This window comes from Leuresthes tenuis, unplaced genomic scaffold (genome assembly GCF_036924035.1).
Source record: "Leuresthes tenuis unplaced genomic scaffold, fLeuTen1.0.hap1 SCAF_9, whole genome shotgun sequence".
Classification (NCBI taxonomy): domain Eukaryota; kingdom Metazoa; phylum Chordata; class Actinopteri; order Atheriniformes; family Atherinopsidae; genus Leuresthes; species Leuresthes tenuis.
In genome coordinates this window covers 24,464,564-24,485,601 of record NW_027325363.1, presented here as the reverse complement: position 1 = coordinate 24,485,601, position 21,038 = coordinate 24,464,564, and the positions used below count along the sequence as shown (strand labels likewise).

Below are 21,038 nucleotides of genomic sequence, written 5' to 3'. Positions count from 1 at the left end.
AATGCACATTAGTGCACCGAGCAAAGAACCATGAACTTTAGATAACCTTTATCCAATGAGAGGTTGTTAGCAAAGAGGGAGATGGAGGGAAATTAGATGGAGATCCGTGTTCACATATTGTAAGTGACAATTTATCGTGTATGAGGCAGTCACCAAAGTTGTTTGAAACAAAGATGAGACCAAAATAAACCTTTACAAAAGCTAAATAAAGTCAAAGTGTAGAGAAAGACTATATGCTCATGATCCAATTAATTCCACCCCATCATGTTATAACCTGAGTTATTATGTCTGCTTCTGGACCTCACTCAGTCGTCATTACTGTAGATGAAGCAGATTATGGCAGCCGCAGGATGAGCTGAGAAGCGTACAGACACATTTGCCATCTCTCTGTGGTGAGATATATCCAAAGCAGCTCCTACAGTGTCTTCTCCCTGCAACAACACAATGAAGCCAAACTGGCAGTCAATGCAAGGCTTCTATCAGGCTCCGGAGTTACTTTTACCTGCTGACAAGCAGGTTAAACACAGACAGCCTTGAAACAAACATCAGCTAAAGGCATCTACATTTATGTCAGCCATGTCAGTGGGCGAAGCCTGCATCAGAGCCGCAGTCAGTGCCCTCACTGTCGACTTCCACGTCTTTGCTGTGTCAAATCAAATCCCATCTTTCTTTTGACCCCAGAAGACTTGTAGCAGCCACTTTCGCCACTGGATTATGGTGATGTAATTTACATGCATGCTTCTTCATAATGCCTCTGATACCATCCACCCTGGAGCGCTGAGGTTCATTACAGACCTTAAAACCCTCACTCACCACTAGATGTTGTAGTCTTGAGTTGGATAGTCTGCCTTATCCAGACATTTTTTTTTTTTTTTTTTTTTTTTTACAAAGCTATAACGGCCATCTTTCAACTTAGCTACAGACCTATATTCTTATAAAATCAGCAGTCAGTTTTTTCAGTTACCAAGATTTGTTTCTTTAACAGCACGTACAGGCCATATTGAATTTGAAAAAAAAAATGTTTAAACCTACTGCTTTTACTTAAATAAAGGTTTATTAATACATTACTTAGGATTTGGTTAAATAATGTATTATCAGTACTAAATTTTAGTAAAATATGTTGATTCATTGCACTTTTGTGCTGTCTAAATACTTTGTCCATGACTTACACATTAGTCTCTGCAGTCTTCAGGGTAATATGTCACATTTAACTGCTGAGTTTCTATAATTTACAGAATGGTGGATTCAGTGGTGAGATTTCAGACAAGCCTTCATTTTCACATTGATCTACAAGGTTCAGTTGTGAAAAAAAAAGGAAAGCTATAAGTTATTCATGTAGACGCACACTTTTCCTTGGTTGTCTTTATTTGATGAGCCTCTTCTATTTAAAGAAGAAAAAAAAAAATCAGGATTGTCAGTTTATAGATTTGGCTGGAAAACCTTTGAAACTAGTTTATTTCCACGCTGAAAACAGCACTAAAGCATGCAGTTTGTTACACAGAGAAACTTCCTTTGACTGTGTCATTTTCAAACAAATTTCTATATAATAAACGATATAATAAATTATTTAATGTGATTGTGATTCTTTATTTGAAGAAAGCTTCCTCAAGCATCACTGCTACACTTCAGGTATATCTACATTAATACAAATGTGTTTTTAAACACTGGAATGTCTAAATGTGGTGAGATACAGATTCTATTCTTCGATACGTTTCATCATATTGCAAAAACCACTGCATACGAGTTTAAGGATCAAGGCTTTAAGTGACATTTCTCTGTGATTAGGCAAAACGAGTATCTTTAGTTCTAGCACATATGCAGTAATCCCCCCAAACAACCCTCAGGGACTACAGAAACGGGTAATAACATTCCCATTAAGGCACATATTGTGACAAATTGTGTCTTACATATTTGCTTCTTTTTTTGCCTTGGCTACCACAGGAACAACCCAATTTACATTTTTCTAACAGTGATTTTGATACTCCTCTCTGCCGAGATGTGCAAAAGAGGCAATTCAGAGGAAGTCAATCCAGGACAATAAAAGAAATAATCTTATACATCTCAGCTCTTCCAAAGTCTGTGCAAGAGTCAAACGAGACCACGAGGTTGGTTGCTATAGCTGGGCTTTTGAAGCAGGGACTTTTAAATGTTAAAATCTACTATTGCCAAGTGGATCCCTTTTACTTGTCCTTTAAGCTAACAAAGTGTTCAAACTGAAAACGGGCAGCCTGCTGCAGGGATAAACACAACACTTGACTGCTGTTAAGAGTTTAAGCTCCGCTGTGATGTAAAGAGAACTAAATGTCTTAAATTTTAAAAGCAGTCGGTTAAAAATATATACGCAGCTTGCCTTGGTCTGGTTAGACTTAAAGAAGTTTGACTTGTCAATTGGAGCTGTAGTGAAAGTGATCTATAGCAGCTTTGTTTTTTTTTTTGTTGGCCTGGTAACTGATACAGAATCAGTTGGTTATAGAAGGCAGATCAGATGGAGAGCAGATACTTTGTCAGTGCAAACAGTCTTCAATCCAGATGGTGATCACTGCGAGCATCTGAGCGGCCCATCTAGTTAAACAGAAACAAAGCGGATTCCAGTTTTGTCAAATAGCGTTGAGAAGCTGATCCCTCTTGGTGTTTTGCAGCAGCGTTGCTGGGATTCACAGTGTTTTGTGGATCATCTGGGGAAGACTGGGTGCCCTTTGAGAAGTATTCCTGTTTATGGTGGTCACAGGCTGTCTGTGCGGGCGTGGCAGCTGTCACACACTCTGACTGGATGGTCCCAGCCTCGAGACGGCACCGGCTTGTTGTGTGTGGAGCAGGGACCGCACACACCCTGCCCACAGGCCCTGCAGTGGTGCTTAGACATGGCTGGGGTAAAGGTTTTGGAGCACTGATTGCACTGGGTGATGTTCTGGTCTGGGACCCAGTAGTCTGGTCGAGCCACATCCTTCACAAAACCTGAGGAGGACGGATGGAAAAGTAAATAATGAGTTTCAGCCTTTCAGCAGGGATTATACACACCGCATATCGTTACAGAATATACAGCTTAGCCGGGAACATTTCTGTTCTAACACTAAATGGTGATGTCATTCCTCACACACACTCCTCCTCCTACTTTAAATAAAGTGCTCCAAATGTGTCCTATTGGATTAAACACACAGCACGTTGCTCACCAGGTCAGGACCTTTGCACTCATGCCACCACTCCAACCTCTGCATTTTGCAGTTGGCTCCATTCAGTTTCTGTGGGGGGGTCTGGTGAGTTCAATATTAACCAAGCTTGACCCCATCTGATTCAAACTGATTTAGTTTGAACTGACTGAGAAGATGCAGCCAACATCTATCAGGCTTTGGTGTTCTTGGTATACTTTAACTGTGCAGTTTCTGTGCCACTTTTGTGCCTGCAGTGGTTTTCTTCTCGGTAACTGTCCGTTCATGCATCCTTCACATTGTCTGAGCAGCATCACTGATACAATTAAACAGGCTCTCAACTTAATAACTGCTTAAGTAGTCGTTTTCCAAATAACCACCCAACTACAGCTGTACACAGACATGAACACAGGAGATTTTCAGCAAAGTGTGAGGACATTTTGTTCCAGACTTTTGCTGCAGCTGCTGTTCACTCGTGTTTCTCACTTTCTGCTGGAGATATATTCTTATAGCTGGAAATATAAGGAAGGGTGGTGGATCTGGAAGGTTCAACTGTCCAGAGCGCACAGGATGCAGGATGTGACACAGAAATTACGCTGTGGAAATTGCCACATTTACGCAGAAGAGGCTCCTTGTTGTGTTGGTACCAGTGCTGCATGTATCTGAGTGCATCCACAACAGTGAGGAGCGAGAAGAAGGCAGCATAAAGATCAGCAGGAGAAGAATGAAGCAGCGATTCTTACATCCATGCACATCAGGAGTAAATGTTCAGGCAGGTTTGTTGCTATGTTCAGACACTGTCTTACTTGCTGATTTGACTGGGGGGGACGAGGTGGAAAGAAATGAAAATGATGTGGACATTTGCGTTTGCACATGCCACTGCCTCGCAACATCTCTTGAAAATGTCAGGACTTCAGGGCATGCGTGAAAACAGTTACTGTCTGATAGACTGACAGAATTCAGGAAAGGAGGAGTCCAGCTTTATGGCAAGCATCTAGAATAAGATCAGCCCAAACTGTGGGCTCACCAAACCTGCCATGGCATATTCAATCCCTCTTAACACAAAGTATATACACGTAAACTCAACTGTAGTCAATCTTAAAAGTCATTTTTTTCTTTTCTGATATTTCGTGAGTTGCCAGCAGATATCCAGATTTCTCTTCTGTGCGCCAGTCATTTTATGAATACAAAGACATTCAAAATAACTAATAAAAACAAATCATTGTGATGAGAACATGACAGTCGATGGATTCGAGATTCTATTTTGCCATTGTGTTCCACGTCTCCGGTTCCCCAGACGATATTTAGGAGCATGCAACTCAAGTCTGCTAAAAGATGAATTTGTCAATATTTTTCAGACGATAAATAAACCAAAACCAGAAATCTACTTGTCGACATACTCTGCACATTCCCATGCGGATATGTGCTAATATGTGCTAAATGATAGCTTCATTAATACAATTCAAAGCTTTGCCCGTCATCAGAATTATCTTGAACAATGTGTTCTGATAAAGATGCAGCTGTACTCACAGAGAGGGTAGTCCACAGCTGTAGTTACCATGTCCAATGTAGACTGGGCCACCTCCGTCACCCTGCGAGCTATCAGACCCCGAGGCTCCACCTTACACACTGAATAAAGGGGGCATGAACATATAGAAGAGACCGAGAAATTAAAACACAAAAAGCAGCATTGAGAATATTTCCTCTTTGTTCTAATATAATTAAATCTTTCGACTGTATCTGTGTCTTACCCTCACTGTTACTGTCAGGTGGCCCTCCCTGCCGGTAGCAGGCCTTACACACTCTTACAGGACTACTTCCCCAGCCCCTCTCTGGCACCGGCATCCTATGGCTGGAGCAGGGATGGCAGAAACCCTCACCGCATGATCTACAGTGATGCTTCCTCTCAGCCTCCTCAAACACCTTCTGGCATCCATGACAGGCCTGAGAGGTAGGAGGTACCACAATAACACACATCAAGTCATTACTGATGAAAGAACTGTGAGCCTCTGCTTTAGTTCTTAATACTTACTGTGATCTCTGCATTGGGCCTCCAGTATGGAGGCGCCACCTGGTCAGTGAGCCAGGCTGCGACAGCTTTAGTGGGGCCGGTACCATACTCAGACACCGACTGAATCACATAGTTCATACCATCCAGCACCCTCTGGGCAGCATTCTGGTGGTTGGTCAGAAAGGTGTCGGACTGAGAGATGAGACAGGGATCAAACAACAAGACAATCAAGCATTTCATACATGGTCATCCCTGATTGGTCAGAGTTATGTGAGGGATGTGTAACACAAAACAGATACAGTTCCAGTTTCCAAAACTCTCTACTATTTCAGCTGTTTGTGAAATCTTCTTTCTGCATGACTACATACTGAAGAGTGTAAATATGTGCAAAAAGCTCTGAAGATGAAAAAGAAAGAAGCAGAATACTCACCCCCTCCCAGACATGCTTGACCTCAGATCTCACCACGCCGCTCTCGGGGTCCTGGTTTCCCATCCAGTACTGTCTGCTGCGGTAGATTACACCACAGCTAGCGCACTCCAACACATATCTGACAAAAAGAGATGGAGGAAGAGGCAGAGGAAGAGGGGAACAAGGCAACAGAGGGTGAAAATGAGATAACTGCTTGAAAAGCAATGAAAGGAATGTATATGTGTGTTTACCTACCCTGACCAGGCAAATTTGGCCAGTCCAAACCATGGGTTGTCTGAGGAGGCGGATGTTTTGGGGACTACAATCACCTCTCTGCCCCCTTCATAGCACCGCTGGAGACACAGAAGGTAGTACAGAAAACATTTAAGAGAAAGAACGTGAGACAGTCTTAAGGAATAATCAGAGAGAGCAGAGAAACAGAGAAAGGTCTCACACAACAGGAGCTCGCTGTGACGATCCTGTCTTACCTTACAGATGAGGACCTTGTTGTTATATTGGTGTGCATACTGGCAGAGTCCATCTGCCATGTGGGGGACCCTGTCTCTTAGATGATTCATTCCATTTTTACAGCGAATGCTGGAGGTTCAGACAGAAGGAAGTCAAGAGTCAGTGATGAGGGCACGGTTTATTTCAACGGTGGGATTTTTTCTATTAATACAGGAGAAAATCCTTTCAGAATGCGTGGCATGGTTTTCTCCAACTAACATGGAGAAGACATCAATTATGCCCCACTCGGGGTGAGAAGAACAACAAAAGCGGTCTGCCTTTACAGAATTAATTACAAATCTTTAATTCAACACCTGAAAAAGATTTCGTACATGTTCACAGATGGAAAAGTTGAACTAACTATGAGAGATTCCTGAAGGTGAAAAATACTTTGGGGTCATATGCCCGTTGAACCAGTGCAGGCTGAGTAAACTGGATTCGTTTTTGACAGGTGGAATCCCTGCCAGAGCACCCGGGGTGACAAAGCTAGACCATTTGTAGCTTGGTAACAAAAACAGATGTGATATAAACATCTCACACACACATTCCTTTGTATATTAAGTGCAGGGAAATGATTTTAAACAAATTAAAGGGGAACTCCGGTATTTTTAAACCTAGACTTTAGGCACTCTACTGGGACCACTTCATCCACACGCCCAACCGGAACACAGTTTATTTACTCCTTTCTCTGTGACAGTCGGCTAACTTCACACGGAGTTTGCTACTGCTAGTTTTGTGCAACATGGCAGGATATTTATCAAATTTTGACAACGTGAACGACGACTTTGAGTAAGATGGACATTCTTACTGGAGTGAATGAGCTGTGCTGCAGCCATGCTTGTGGATGAAGTGGTCCCAGTAGAGGTGTGTGTAGAGTTCCCTCCGTTAGCTCTCCTATAGCTGCAAGTAGCCACATAACAGTAGCTACGTGCTAACAGAGCTATAGTACGCGTTCGTTCATTCATTCTTCTTAAAGTATTGGTGAAATAAAGACAGATAATACCTTATTTAGAGGCTGCATCGTCCCTGCCCTGTTCACTCCATTATATGGAGATACACCGATCACGAGTTATCTAAATAGATTCCGAAGGACGCCGACTTTCGCCAAACTGTTCTCGGTGAGTAGATTAATGTATTTCATGCCACAAATAAGGTCAAAGTTTAAAATATATCGGAGTTCCCTTTTAAGAGTTGTGCAGGTACGGTTAGAGGTACGGAAATTTCTTTAATGCATCTTGATGCAGATGATCTCACAAACTGGCGTGAAACACTAAAGAAAGGAAGTAGTTAGATTATCTTCCATATTATGCTAATGTTGGAGACAGGTGTTATCACTAAGATAGGCCGACCTCGTTGTCTCTTTTTTTAAAATTTTTTTTTTTAACTCAGAGTTATGTGAAGACTGCCACTTTCACTGACAAAATGACTGCAAATGTAATGAAGACAGCCAGCCTTATTTATCAGCTGAACTTTGACTTCCAACCCTCAGAGGAAGGAAGGAAGAGTCCCGTCTCAGGTTTTTTTTTTCATGTTTTAAATGTGTTTTGGGTGTTAGTGGCCTTTATTTGCCATTAAGTGAGGGTCTCTCTGCCCCCTTTCCTGGGGGGGGCTGTGATTTAATAGCACTTTTTTTTTTAAAAGGAAAGCCTGCAGTCATTCTTTGAAAACCTTGGGTGAAGACGAAGGCACTGACTTACTTGCAGCTGAGGCAGACAGAGGAACAAGTGAAGTACTCGTCTGGGAAGAAGGAGTACAGTGTCATCTTTTCATCTGATAGTTCCCCACAGAAACGCTCACTCAGAGCCTTGGAAACATAAAAGGGAAGGCTTAGAGAGTGGAAAAGTGGACATAAAACCAGATGAGAGCAGAAAGGGAGATAAAGAGAGACTACCCAATAGACTAATTAAAAGAAAGCCTCTTTTTTTCATCCATCTGTTAAAGGTCTAAGATTGTAGTGTACTACTTACTTCCAGAGCATGAAATACTATCCCTGGCTGGCGGGGGGAGCGTGTGTGAGTGTTCTTCACTTGCTGCCTGACGGCCTCCAGCAGCCTGCTGTAGTCTGTGGGAGGTGTGATGGTCTGAGTGCCTACATACTGTACCGAGCTGAAGGCCTCAGTCCCCAAACCCAGGTCATGAAAACGCTTCTGGAGCAGCGTGTCAGCATGACCGGCCACCTTGGAGTCTATATCAGAACATGAGAATGAAAGAGGAAAAGCTGACACCAGGAAAAAATCATTCTGCAAGCAAAGATTTTTAAAAAGGGATATGGTTTACTGTATTTCTTTCCCTTACCGTGGCCCAGCAGCTGGGTGTGTGTAGTCTCCTGAAAGACGATGACAGCAGGTCCAAGAGAGGACAGAGGCACATCCAGACCACAGCGGCTGGACAAGGCCCTCAGCTCTGGGGTAAAATGCTTCAGGTAGGCCACTGAGGCACTGCTCAGGAAGTGGAACATGTCGTTGTGGAGGCGCTCTGCTCGTGTGCGATAGACGACTATATCAGACACTGCCAAAACCTGGTAAAGACACAAGAAGATGCACAAGGCAATAAGATGGAAGTAACGTTTGTGGCTGTTACCAAGGAAACAAGAAAGATGTGGTAAACCTTAAAAAATTAGGGAACACATTAGCCGCAAAGTCTTCTCTTATTAGCTTAAAGCATCAAAACAGGTGGATAAACAGTCAATGACAAGAATAACTAAACTCTAGCTCTGAATAACCATTGAAAAGTAAGAAATGCAGTTTATTGTGCTTTACAATTATGAAGATGTATTACCCTATGACTTTATATTAAAAACAGGGACAAAATGCTACGATCAAGAGTGTGCAAGAGTCTGCATTAACCTCCGGTGGAACAGTAGGATCTCCAGCTAAGCTTTTTGAATGTTATCATGCTGATGAGTGGCTTCATTTACATGGAGGGTCAGCTTCAAGCTATCCAGCAAATTCACAAGCTCCATTGCTTTGGAGTAATTTTCTTATCTGCATGAATCAATAATCAGACTTCTTTGAGGTTTTTGGCAGTGATACCATGTACCATGACTTCTGACAATTTCTGAAAAAAGCCGTGATAAGCGCCACTAAATCCGTCTCGATCAATGTCAGTACACACCGGCTGTGTTGGGAAAATGGCTGCAATTGTGTTGTGTTGTGTCTCAGTGAGTGATGATAACGACACTTTGATAGGACAGGCCTATTCACGTGTTGCTACACAAGTCCAACTGTTTAGAGAGATCTTTTTTTCAGTCACAGATCTTTAACCAGAGGGGTTTGTTAGCCATTGATCCGACACTAAAGGAGCTGATTGAAGGAGTTTTATAACTGTTTCCACTGACACCTCTCTTACTGGGGCAATGCTTCCTGACAACCAGCCAGGTGCAACAGCTTGTTAAACTTTATAAACACTCTCTTTTAACTGGAGAATTATTTGCATATTCAGGCTTGTGCAGGTATTTGTTTTAGAAATGCAAATTACACGGTGATTCCATATTTTTTCCTCTAATTCATACGAAAAAAAAGGTAGAAAAATTACCTCAATTTCTAATGAGCTATTACATAAAAGTTATTTTTCTGTGTTTTACCATTTTACCAAATAAAAAAGCTGAATGAATGAGTGACGATTCCATACTTTTTGCCAGGAGTATCTGTGCTTACTACTGTTTTTACTAGTTAAACAATTTAGCTGAGCTTCTGTTTGGGAGCTGTCATTAACTCATTTAGGGTCCTGCATTGGGATATAAATGCCCTTTGGATGCCTGACATGGTGTGGAGCAGAGGGCCAGTTTAGGGAAGAGAGATACAGGCAGACTGTTTTGTTTATTGACACATTTTTGTTTGGATATGGCATCTTCACGTTACAACATGGACTGGCAACGACTTGTCCGGCTGAATTGACTTTCAGATAAAACCTATCAGGTTTAAAGCCTTATTCACAGCTTTAAGGGGTACTGAAATTCTCAAATATGCTTCCAATTACAATAAAGACTTCCATAACCATTATGGTGACATAAACGGTCTTTAACGGAGGTGATGAAAACAAATTTCTAAAATGAAGAAAAATGTGTGCTCCTTAGGCGATGGGAGATTGGATTTACCAGATCCAAAGTTGTATGGTCTAGCCAATGAAATGCCTAAACTGGAAAATATTGGAAAATGCAGATTGGATAGTGAGATTAAATAATGCTGACCGTGTAGTCTGAGGGACTCTGCATCAGCGAAGCAACACAACAAACTCCAGCGTGGTAAACAAAAAAAGATGCCAAATGAAGAAATATGCTTCACTATAGCACAAACCTATCATTTGTTCAGGAAAATCTCTTTTTGTACAGAATATGACAGTTGTAGAAAGATGGTTAATTCATGTTCACTGAAGAGTACATTTATAGTTTTAATCTTATTGACAATTTTGGAAATGACTACAAATAAAACCAGTGTAACATGTAAATTCAAAGGAAACGAGGTTATAGCTGGACAAACTCCAGTCAGTTGTGACTCCACTGCTGATAAACAGGGATGTGGCTGTTTTCTTTTGGCAGACTGCAGAAATGTCTGGTAAGCAAGAGGAAAGGTTCCAAAATGTACAGATCTCACCAAACTCAAAACTCCATCGTAGTTTGGAGGTGTAAAACACACACAAAAAAAAAAGTTCCTGGATTATACGTGGGGAAAATACACAGAGAAGTCAGATAAGTGAGTAACATGGCTCATCTTGTTCAAATGTAACGCTATGTTAAGAAAACCATCACCCTGCATTCTCGTGGATGTTACTTTGACTCTTGCCCACAACTCAACCCCTTAGCCGGTCGAGGCAGATTGACACCTTCCCCGAGTCTGGTTCTGATGGAGGTTTGTTTCTTACACGCTCATTGGACCAAAGAGAAGTTTCTGTGCAATCTGTTGGTTTCTAACTGGCTCTGTAAGAATTTAAACAATTTTGTATTGAATTAATTTGACTGGATTATGATTGTATTAGAAATAATTGGGATTTTATCTGGCTTCAACTGGATGGCACATTGCTATGATTTGGTGCTACAAAAATAAAACTAAATTGAACTGAATAAACATTTTGCAGGCCTGTCAGCCCAAGCAAGTATATTCCTTAAATTAGTCCATTTTAGGTCATGGAGTCTGTTAAAACAAGTTACCCCAAAGATGGTACGAATAAATATTACAACCAACAGTCTCATAAGTCATGTTTCCATCCAAAAGTGATTCGAATCATTGGGAAATGTGCATTAAAAGAAATTCGAATCATGTGTGTTTCCATCAAAAGTACGGACTTGAAACTACTAACTCGCGCGAGTTTCCTGCAGGTTGGTATGACATCCAGCCTGTAAATGTTTTACCGGCTTCCCGACCCGGAGTGTATCACCATGGAGACAGGACTTGAACCTTTATTAAGAATCAGGCAAGTGGTATTGGAGCAGTCAGCCAAGTTAGTCCTGGCGATTAGAGGGGCTGTCATGAGGAGAAGGCGGCAAGATGTGTTATTTAATGCCCATAATTGCCTAAGCAGAGATCGGGGTGAAAGTGCGCTAAGTCAGACTTGATGCAAACACAGCTGTTTTCATCCCTTTCTAATCAACCAAAACCCGGCGCCAGCAAGCGTATTTTCATTTGTGCGAATCAGGGGATTTTAATTCGAATTATAGCGTAGGTGCAACCTCTTAAAAGTGTTTCAGAACACACAACACATAAATAACATCAAGTGACAAAGGGAACTATATATGAATTAATTAAGCACGTAATACTGGATAAATAGCAACTTATCTTCACCCAAGCACTACTCTGCATATTTTTAATTTTTTTTTTTTTTAATCAATGTCAGATCTCCAGGGAATTCCTTAACATGAGTCCAAAATACACATTTGGATTTAATGTAAGCTCAAAGTTCCAAAACAGTGTACATCTCTTATACCTGTGTGCTCCTTCAGGATGCCAAAATGCCATTCAGGATCTGTGACAACACAGGGACTGTGGAGTCATTTTTGTAGCTCGCATTAGAATCATTTAAAGCAATTGACAACAAGGCGTTTTATTTTCATTAGGCAGAAGCTACCACTACATTTACCTTCAGCAACAGTCGCATTCTCTGGTTTTGATTGGCTGCTGCTCCCAACAGGCCTTCTGTATCCAGGGCGACCAAGCTGAGAGCAGGATTGTAAGCAGCCCACACTCCCACCGTGCAGGAGCTTGGAGACTTGGAGGTGTAGAACACACTCTCACCACCAAACAGGATGTGGTTGAGCGTATGGGACTTGCCATCGCCGGTGTTGCCAAAGATGGAGAGGACTTTTACACCTGCAACATCTGCACAGCCAAGTTTTTCCACAAACTCAGTCTCATCATGGACCTAAAAGAAGATGAGGAAGAAAACCAAGAAGAGCCATTTGTGTACAGGAGATGAATAACTTGGCCACTTTAACATGGCATGGCTCCTCTGATGACTCGATTTGATTTCATTTGCATGAGCAGTACATTACTCCGCGACAGCAGCGTCTAACAAAAGAACACAGTTTTGCTTTTCTGAACTTTATCCCAGAAATCACAGCTGTAATCATCATAAATGCGCTGCTGAGCCTTAACATACAATCATCAATTAATGCAGCTGGGTGCAAAAGTAGAAAGAAAGCCTTAATCTCCTGCCCTTTGCTCAACGGTGGCAACAACACAACGTGAGGTTGCCTCCCTGCGGGTCAGCTGTGCTGTATGAATCACCAGGGAATTTCCCAATGAGAATCCAATATGCTGCTCTGCTGTCTTCAGCTTCTGATTAGGTCATTCCGTTCTTTTTATTTTAGAATACATTAGCCAAAGAGATAGGAACCCCACACAACGATGTTACAAAAGATCATTAATAAGGAAATATATTGCTCAAGAGCTTCCTTTAGTCTTTTAAAAAGAGTAAGCTAACTTCATCTTGGTGTTCCGAAAGCTCATACATCATCAGCATAACTGCTCAGTTGTAGCAAAATATAGGTATTGGCTTTCATTAAAGAGATTCTAATCTTCTTCTCCGCCCCGCAGCTAGCTGTTAGCGGCTATTAGCTCAGCTGACGTTAGCTCATTTTACCTTCAGGTTTTCCTGTTCGTCCACAAGCAGGAAGCTCCGGGTGGCATCATGGCGCCCCTCTGGCTTCACTGGACCTATCGATAAACTATCCATTTCCTTCATTAATATTTCCGACATCGCCCCTCAATAACTTAAAACATATTTGTGACGGCGAAAGGCAAAACGAAAGTTCAACATGACTCCTGTTCGTCAGTCACAACAACAACGCGTGTGCTGCTGACGTCTAGGGAGGAGCCAAGGAGCACGTAGGGCCGTTACGTAAGACGTATTGTTTATACATTTGTTTGGAACATTAGCGTCACCTTGTGGTGAGAATGTAATACAGCATGCAACCTTGCCATTCATGAAACTTCTGAACTCAACGAATAGCAAAGCATAAAATGAAATGAGATGGCCCATGTACGCGTCCATGAGCAGATTGTGTTCTGTTTTTACGTTTGGATTAATCATTCAAAGAAAATATAGTTCAAGTCTATATATTTGCTCCGGAACGTTAAGCAATAAATTATGCATATTCCTACTAAGCAATTTGTTCATAATTACAGCAATTCGCGCGAAATCAAAGTTTCCATTTATCTGTCAGAGAGTTTTATTGGAGCAGTGCTACCACATTAGAGCTGCTGGCTAATGTTCATTAAATATTTGTTAGCACAGATCTATAAATATCACATGTCACTGAAAGGCTTCAGAGTGGCGCCACTGCTGCTAACATGACATGGAGACAGAAATTCCAGCATCGGAGCTAACTTGCTGGGCTCGACAAGACTTTTCCTCCCTTATATATATATCTATATCACCCCTTTCTTGCTTTCTTTTTTAAATGTCCTTTCTCCCCCCCTAGTTTTGCATAATTAAAGCTGGGCACACTTCAAATTCATAGACCACAGGAAACAAAATCTTGTTTGTAAACACATTTGTCCGCTGTCCACGTGAAATTAATGCGTTGTGTGGGCTGGATCCAGCAACAGGCAAGAAAATGACGCGAAACGCGTAACAAGGATAGTGTGGTAAGCATGAGAGACAAATGTCTGAGAGAATCAGTTATTGGCCCACTCCCAACACATCACCCCTGATAAATTAATAATTAAAGCTGCTCAATGCAGGACATGGCATAGATAATGTGAGATTAAGCATGGGCCTGTCTACATGCCTCCACTGATGTAAGATTATGCAGAAATTTAGCATTTAAATGAGCTACCCTTAAACTGCTATATCAACTTGCTAAATACACTATTAAACTTTATAATAAGAATGACAATAATCAAGGCTCTCACAATTATTTCTCATTGCAATTAACATATATACAAGTGGTTAATTTGTGTTTTTTGAGCCCCCAAGTGATAATGTTGTAATGTTGTAGGCTTACAGGTAGGTGACCCTACCTACCACACCTACATATTTCATTCGAACCCAGTATATTCATTCCTTTTAAATAGCTATACCAGATCACAAGCAGGATTGGTTGAACTTCCTTCACATAATTTTTATTTTGATTTATTCATCAGCAGCCACCACACAAGAAATTGTATTCAAACGTACCCCATCATCACCCATAGGCTTTAAAGCAACAATGTTCATACTCTTACATGCTACCTGCCATCCCCAGACTGACTGGCCCTACAACCCAACCTTGACATAACTGTAGACGTTCCCCCACCCCTGTTAATTCAGATTGGGGGGTGGTGGGGGTGGGGGCTTTGCCTTTACAAGTCCGAGGCGGGCCTGTGGTCCACAGAAACCGCTATCCCCGCTGGTAATTGTAGTAGCTCTGCCCCCATGCGTGTCATGTTGACATGCGTAAAAAACTACACTTCCCCAAAGCTGTCACGGAGCGCTCCCGCCTGCCATTGGCTGTCCGCTCTAGCCGCAGCCCCAGAGAATGAATGAAATTGAAATAGCTGCTACATTACATGTACAATACCGGGCTCTGCAGTGTTGCATTCTATCATACTATATCAAAATGGCTACAGCGGTACAGAACCCCCTCAAATCGTAAGTACAACACATTTACTGAGCCTCTGCTTTTTTTTCTGTTTATGCACGCTGTCAGTGAATTTTCAGCGCCTTAGATTATCTGATTATTCTCAGCATGGTTATCAACACGTTTATACATGCAATGCATACAGCAGACAGTAAGATAATGTCAACGAATCAGCCTGAAAGAAAACTTGTGTTTAAAGCTGATGCTTATATAGTTTTTTAATGAGTAGGCTAATGTGTTATTGTGAGCACCGATGCTATTCATAAAATTTTTTCTTCCTGAGCCAACAGCGGCGTGTGTGCAGGGATATGGAGGAATGCTGGAGGTAGATTTGGGTGACCCGGTATGTCCCTTGTCGGCGTAGACAGCCAAGACCACGGTCAAAGCCAAGCAGGGGTGGCGGGCTCGCCGGAGCCTAGATAGGTTTACACTACATGTGTGCACATTTTTCCGGACAGAGAGGGGAAGAATGGGGGAGGTTTTCGTCTGCAGCGTTACCTATCGGACCCTCGGAGATGGATAGGCAGAGTTAAATACTCTGGGCAGACTCGCGTTCGGCTTCCGCTTATGATCCATCCATCTATGCATCCAAATCGCATTCCTACGCTTTACATTAACTCATGCACCATAGTATTTTATTTATTTGTATGAAGGGGAATTCAACCCGGTGGATTCACTGTGAAGTTTACCCAGAAATGATCCGCTGTGCTCAGGGGTTTTCGGGATATTTTCTTTTTTCCGCTTTTTTCTCTTTCTGAGACTGCTTTCAGTGGAATGCAGAGACGGTGGCTGCTGCCTGCCTGGGCTCTCGGCCAGAAAGGTGGCTGATGTGCGTCTGTCAGCGCGTACTTACACTAATCCTGCCAAAATAACCCACAATAGCCCCAATACAAACCCACTGTGACGTGCTTGAGCACACAAACGCTCCAGCTATAGCAGTTTGAAACAAAGAAAAGTCTGGAGACCTGTGTGCGATGGCAGGCGCGCACGTTGGATTGATTACCTGAGCAGTTATATAGACTGTCTGTCTGTCTGTGGGCTTTTCGGAGGTACGGACAGGCGACATTTCGCCATGAACGACTGGCCAGTGCATGCCTCCTCTGAGGAGCACTTCACAGGAGAGAGGAAGCCGTATGGCAATGGTGCTGATTGGGTAACTGCTCTGATTGGCTGTGATGGCATTTTTAATGTTTTTGTTTAGTGCGTCTTTATTTGAACACAGCACAGATCCTAGAGATGGTAAAATCATATGTAAGGTGAATCATTTTCAGTTTTGTAACATAGTAACACAAGCTAGTATACGACATTGTTGCATTATGATGGGACAGAATAAGACAGGTGAAGTGGATGAGAGTCTGTATGTTGAACCTTTAGGAGGACCACTTCTTATTTTTTCATCCCTCTACCAGCTTTCCTCCATGGCATACTCATTCAAGCAAAGCAAAAGTGTGGCCAGATTGCTCCCAGAGCCCCTCAGTGAAACCATGTCAGAGGATTAAATTGACTGATTTGCATGGAGTATATACTAGGACTGAGAGGGAGCAGAAGTTGTGCTGTGAAGAAGAGGAAAGGATGGCAAAAATTGCACAAGGAGTGCAGAGGAAACACCAGGCTCAAGGCCAGTGACTAGAGCCTGATTTTAAATGAGGATCTTACATTGATTTTTAAGTGCTGTAAGTTAGACAAAGGGGGGGAAAATGAACCATATAACAAAGCAGCCAAATTGTCAGCCGGTATTGGCTCTGCAGGGATGTTAGATCACTGTTTCAGTACTGCATCTGTGAAAATCTAAAGCTTGAATGTATTTATTACACAAGTCAACAGCAATCAAAGCTGTCTTTAACATCTCACGACTAAATAAATGGCATCGTTACGCAGTATAGCTTTAAGTACTTTCTAGTTACCACACTGAAATGAGCTTTTAAACAAGCTGTTGTAATTGTCATGTCTGCAAACAAACTTGGTCACAAATTAGAAATCTATCCTGCAAAATGGGCTAAACAACTAGCAATATTTGGTTCGAAGTCAGCCCCTAAGAAGGTGGCTGGTTGTGAGCCGGAAGCAGAGACAATGCCTGTTATGTATTTAACTGTCTTGAAATCTTGTTGAATCTCAGCAATAAATCACAATTGAATCAATGTATGTTAACTCTTACTGATGCTCAAAATCCAGCCAGATATAGTGGGCCTTACAATGCAGCATGATTGCCAGCTGACGTGTGTGGAAGTGGAAGTACAGTGGGAGCTTCGTGTGTGCGCAGAGGCAAATCAGTGGAGGAGAGCAGCCAGCTCCAATCTACTGTGCATTTCCCTACCAGCCTGTCTATCTCGTCGCTGGATTAGAGAATAATTTAATCTCTCTTTCTATCCTTCTTTCCTCTGCTTCTCTCTCCCTCCATCTCTGTTCCTCTCCCATCATCTCTGCTGCCCCATCTTCCTCTTTGCTTCCCTCCTTCTTCATCACTTTCTCCATCCATCACTTGTTTCTCCCGCTCCCTTTTATTCAGCCATTTCCTCTATGTCTTGCTTCCATCTCCCCATCTTTTTGGCCTCAAACCATGGAGGCCCTCCCACCCCTCCACTTCCACTACACTTCTCTCCACTTTGAATCAATGTCATGTTGCTATTTTGACATTAAACAGAAATACTGATAGGAACTTTCTATGTGTTTTATTAGATCCCTTTAAATCTTTTTAGATAGCTTATACTTAAGAGTTCCTTTAGAGGGATTTACTGTAGATTTGAACAATCTACTCACAGAGCAGGCTTATAGTGTACTGTTACCAAACTGTATATTGTTTCAAATTTGTGGCATTGCAAAGAAGACACAAATAACAGACCTGTAAATGTGTACATTTCATTTGGATGACAAAGGTAATGAAATATGTCAAATGTGACAAAATATTATAAACAAAGTGAAATTAAATGAAGCATTCTGGCTTTATGTCAATCAAATTATAGGCACAGGAGGCAGAACTTTTCAAAATTGCAATGGATGTCACATATTTCTCAGCAATATTACTTCTTTGTGCTAGTTAGAGGGGGAGATGCAGATAAGCGTGTGCTGTGGTATTGGAGGCAGTTGTGGCAGGGCCTGTGTAATATTATTTCTGCCCTGCCTGACTGAGCCGAGCTAAATGAGTTCCATGTAATAACCGGCTCTGCGTGCAAACAGCCCCGTGTGACGGCTGAAGCCACAGCCTGAGCATCCATTTCTAGATCTTTCTTTCTCTTTCATTCTCTCACTCACCAGTGTCTATACAGACACACACACACGCACACACACACACACACACACATGCATAGACACAGAAGCTCACACACTGTTGCACTCGCTCGTTTCCTCTTCTGCTCTTAGTTTTCTTTTCTGTGTTCGTATGGGAGCACGCCTGAAGTCTGATGTTTTTAAGCATGTTACTTTTTCCATGTTATCCCTTTCATCATCCTCTTATTTAGACTTTCTATCTGTTTTACTTGTATTTTTTAAGAAGGCAGCATTAAGAGATTGAGAAAGGGAAAGAGAGAAGCAAAGATAAGTATTTTTAGCTCTATGACCTATTTCTCCAGTGCTACCTAACTGACTGTCAGTCAGCGCCACTGCTTGGGGACCTTGCGTGATTCCCAGCCAGTGAATTTGGAATTTGTAGCTCTGTTTGGATGCAACTTTGAGTCTTCGATGAGTTTGGTAAGGAAAAGAAGAGACTAAATTAACCCAAATCTCTCCTCTCCTCTCTGAACATTATTCCTTTTCTCTTGTCATTCCCCATTGATATTATTCCCTGTGCATGTCTAGTGGGTTCCTAACAGGAGTTGTTGAGGGTGGAGTCAACAAAAAACCAATGATTGCTTTCCTCTGCAGCACTTTAATAAGGATGTAGACTGGGGTGGAGAGGTTGGGACGAGATGGGGGCTGTGTGTGGCACAAAATACACACACTCACACACATACTGTAGCCTACCACACATTCACTCACATGTGCACACACAGATTCAGAGGTAGGGAATCCATCGCCATAATAAGAGGCCAAGTGCAGTGGTGATAAATCTCACCTGAAGGAGCTGTTCAGAGGCAGATTGCCTTACCCTGATGTACTACCCTCAATACCCACTGCAGCCAGCCATGGACTATATACACCCACACACTTAGATCAGCAATGCATGCACACACAAATACAAATACATAGAATATGTAACTAGGTGTGCACAAATAACAACTTGCTTGTGGACGCAAGTACACTCAAAAAAGGGAACACGGACGTACACATGCACAAAAAGACCTGCGATTCAAAGATTTAATGACTCCTAGATAACCACACCCAGTGGAAAATGAGAGAAATACACACTGGAAAGAACACGCAACTCATCATTAAAATCACACAGAGCAGCAGGTAACATAAAAGCGCTGACAGAAATGACACAATCTGTTGCATGGCTCCACACGTCTGCTCTCCACACCCTGCCTTTCTCTGTTATATGTGAGCACACACATTTGCACACACATGAACAGACCCGGTATTGTGACAGCGACACGAGGAAACTGACGTTTTCCAGCTGGTATTGTGGCAGACATCTCCTGCACAGATACACACACACACACACACACACACACACACGCACACACACACACTCCTGTCTGTCCATCTGTCTGTCTGTCACTGTCAAACCGAGTGTGTGGCCTCTTTGTCTTTTCCTGACTGACAAGCGACAAGCACTGTGTCATAGACATATGCAAACAAAAACTTGCATTGGAACTGGGCGGCATTAGTGTGTGTACTCTGAAGTGTGTGTGTTAACATTTACCGTTTTTTTTAAAGAACTATGTTACCTTAAATCTCTGTCCGTATGTTTGAGCCAGATTGTGTCCCACCACTGCAGCCTCGAACATCAGAGGAATGGTAGAATGTCTCTGTGTGTTGTGCACACACACACACACACACACACACACAGACACTCACAGAGACTAGAAGAAAAGAGAAAAAAGAGAAATCATTTGACTGAGAGAGGGGGAGAATGGAGAAGAAATTGAATTGGGGGTGGGGGAGGCAGGAGGAGGGGTGACTTGGTAAGGGTGATATTGCATAGTTTAATCTGTTGAGTTCAGCCGTGGAAAGGCCGTCGTGGGGGGAGGGGAGGAACAGAACAGTAGCAGGAGGCCTGATTCCAGTTCTCCTCTCTGCACTCACACATAAAGCTTCGTAGGGTCATGCATGTGTGTGTGTTTATGTGCGTCTCTGCGTTAGTAACTGCGCAGATGGACAATGGTGGACGAGGCAGGTGTGTAGAGCTGGCACACAGACTTGAGCATGCAGGCACAAGCGTTTTTACTGTCTTACAACTTACCCAAACGCACACGTAAGTGCGCAGCTTACAACCACAGAGTCGGTAGTTGCTAACAAATCTACAGTGCAAAACACAATCTGCCCTCAGCCCTTTTAAAAGCCATTTACATGCAAACTACTTCATTTCCTTCTAGTTTAATTACCTCAATCCCCTCAGTTGGAAACCACCGAACTGAAATCCTTTGTTGGCTTGGGTATTTCTTGTAATTGTGGACTCATTTTTATTCCCTCATATTTCTTTTTTGGCTTTTCCAATGATGTGGTTTCACCTCTAGGGGGAGCCCTCTGTATCCCTAATGGTAAGGGCGCTGGCTAATTGGTATGGTTAATTGTACCCCAGTCAGGAACTGCTGCTGGCAGTGTGTGTGTGTGTGTTTTGAGTGTGGATGCACTGGACTGAGACTCAGTATGCACTGAAGTGGACTGCTTCAGCTGGAAGGGACTTGAGGGATCACCAAGAGATTCAGACAATGGCTCACACAGGGTGGGCCTGGTGGGGCAGCAGTGCTTTCTAGGATAGGTCTGTATCTGCTGCCTGTCGACCGCACATGAATGTTTATTTGTGTGTGTGCT

The 21,038-nt window shown here is 42.5% G+C and overlaps 2 protein-coding genes across 2 annotated transcripts in view; one reads left to right on the top strand and one right to left on the bottom strand.

Moving 5' to 3' along the window:
* Positions 1–1,559: 1,559 nt before the first annotated feature.
* Positions 1,560–13,362, bottom strand: LOC140314632 (zinc finger FYVE domain-containing protein 1). The gene is made up of 12 exons (XM_072392949.1): positions 13,148–13,362; positions 12,146–12,427; positions 8,369–8,591; positions 8,041–8,258; positions 7,771–7,877; positions 6,055–6,163; positions 5,822–5,919; positions 5,588–5,705; positions 5,179–5,349; positions 4,898–5,090; positions 4,677–4,775; positions 1,560–2,955 (listed from the first exon to the last, which is right to left on the bottom strand). Exons 1-12 carry the CDS (start codon positions 13,262–13,264, stop codon positions 2,723–2,725), a joined length of 1,968 nt encoding a protein of 655 aa, XP_072249050.1. The 5' UTR covers positions 13,265–13,362; the 3' UTR covers positions 1,560–2,722.
* Positions 13,363–15,026: 1,664 nt separating this feature from the next.
* dpf1 (double PHD fingers 1) overlaps positions 15,027–21,038 on the top strand; it is a 48,821-nt gene continuing 42,809 nt past the window's right edge. The window contains exon 1 of the mRNA XM_072392948.1: positions 15,027–15,139. Within this exon, the coding sequence (XP_072249049.1) occupies positions 15,027–15,139 (113 nt within the window). The remainder of the gene's footprint in view (positions 15,140–21,038) is intronic.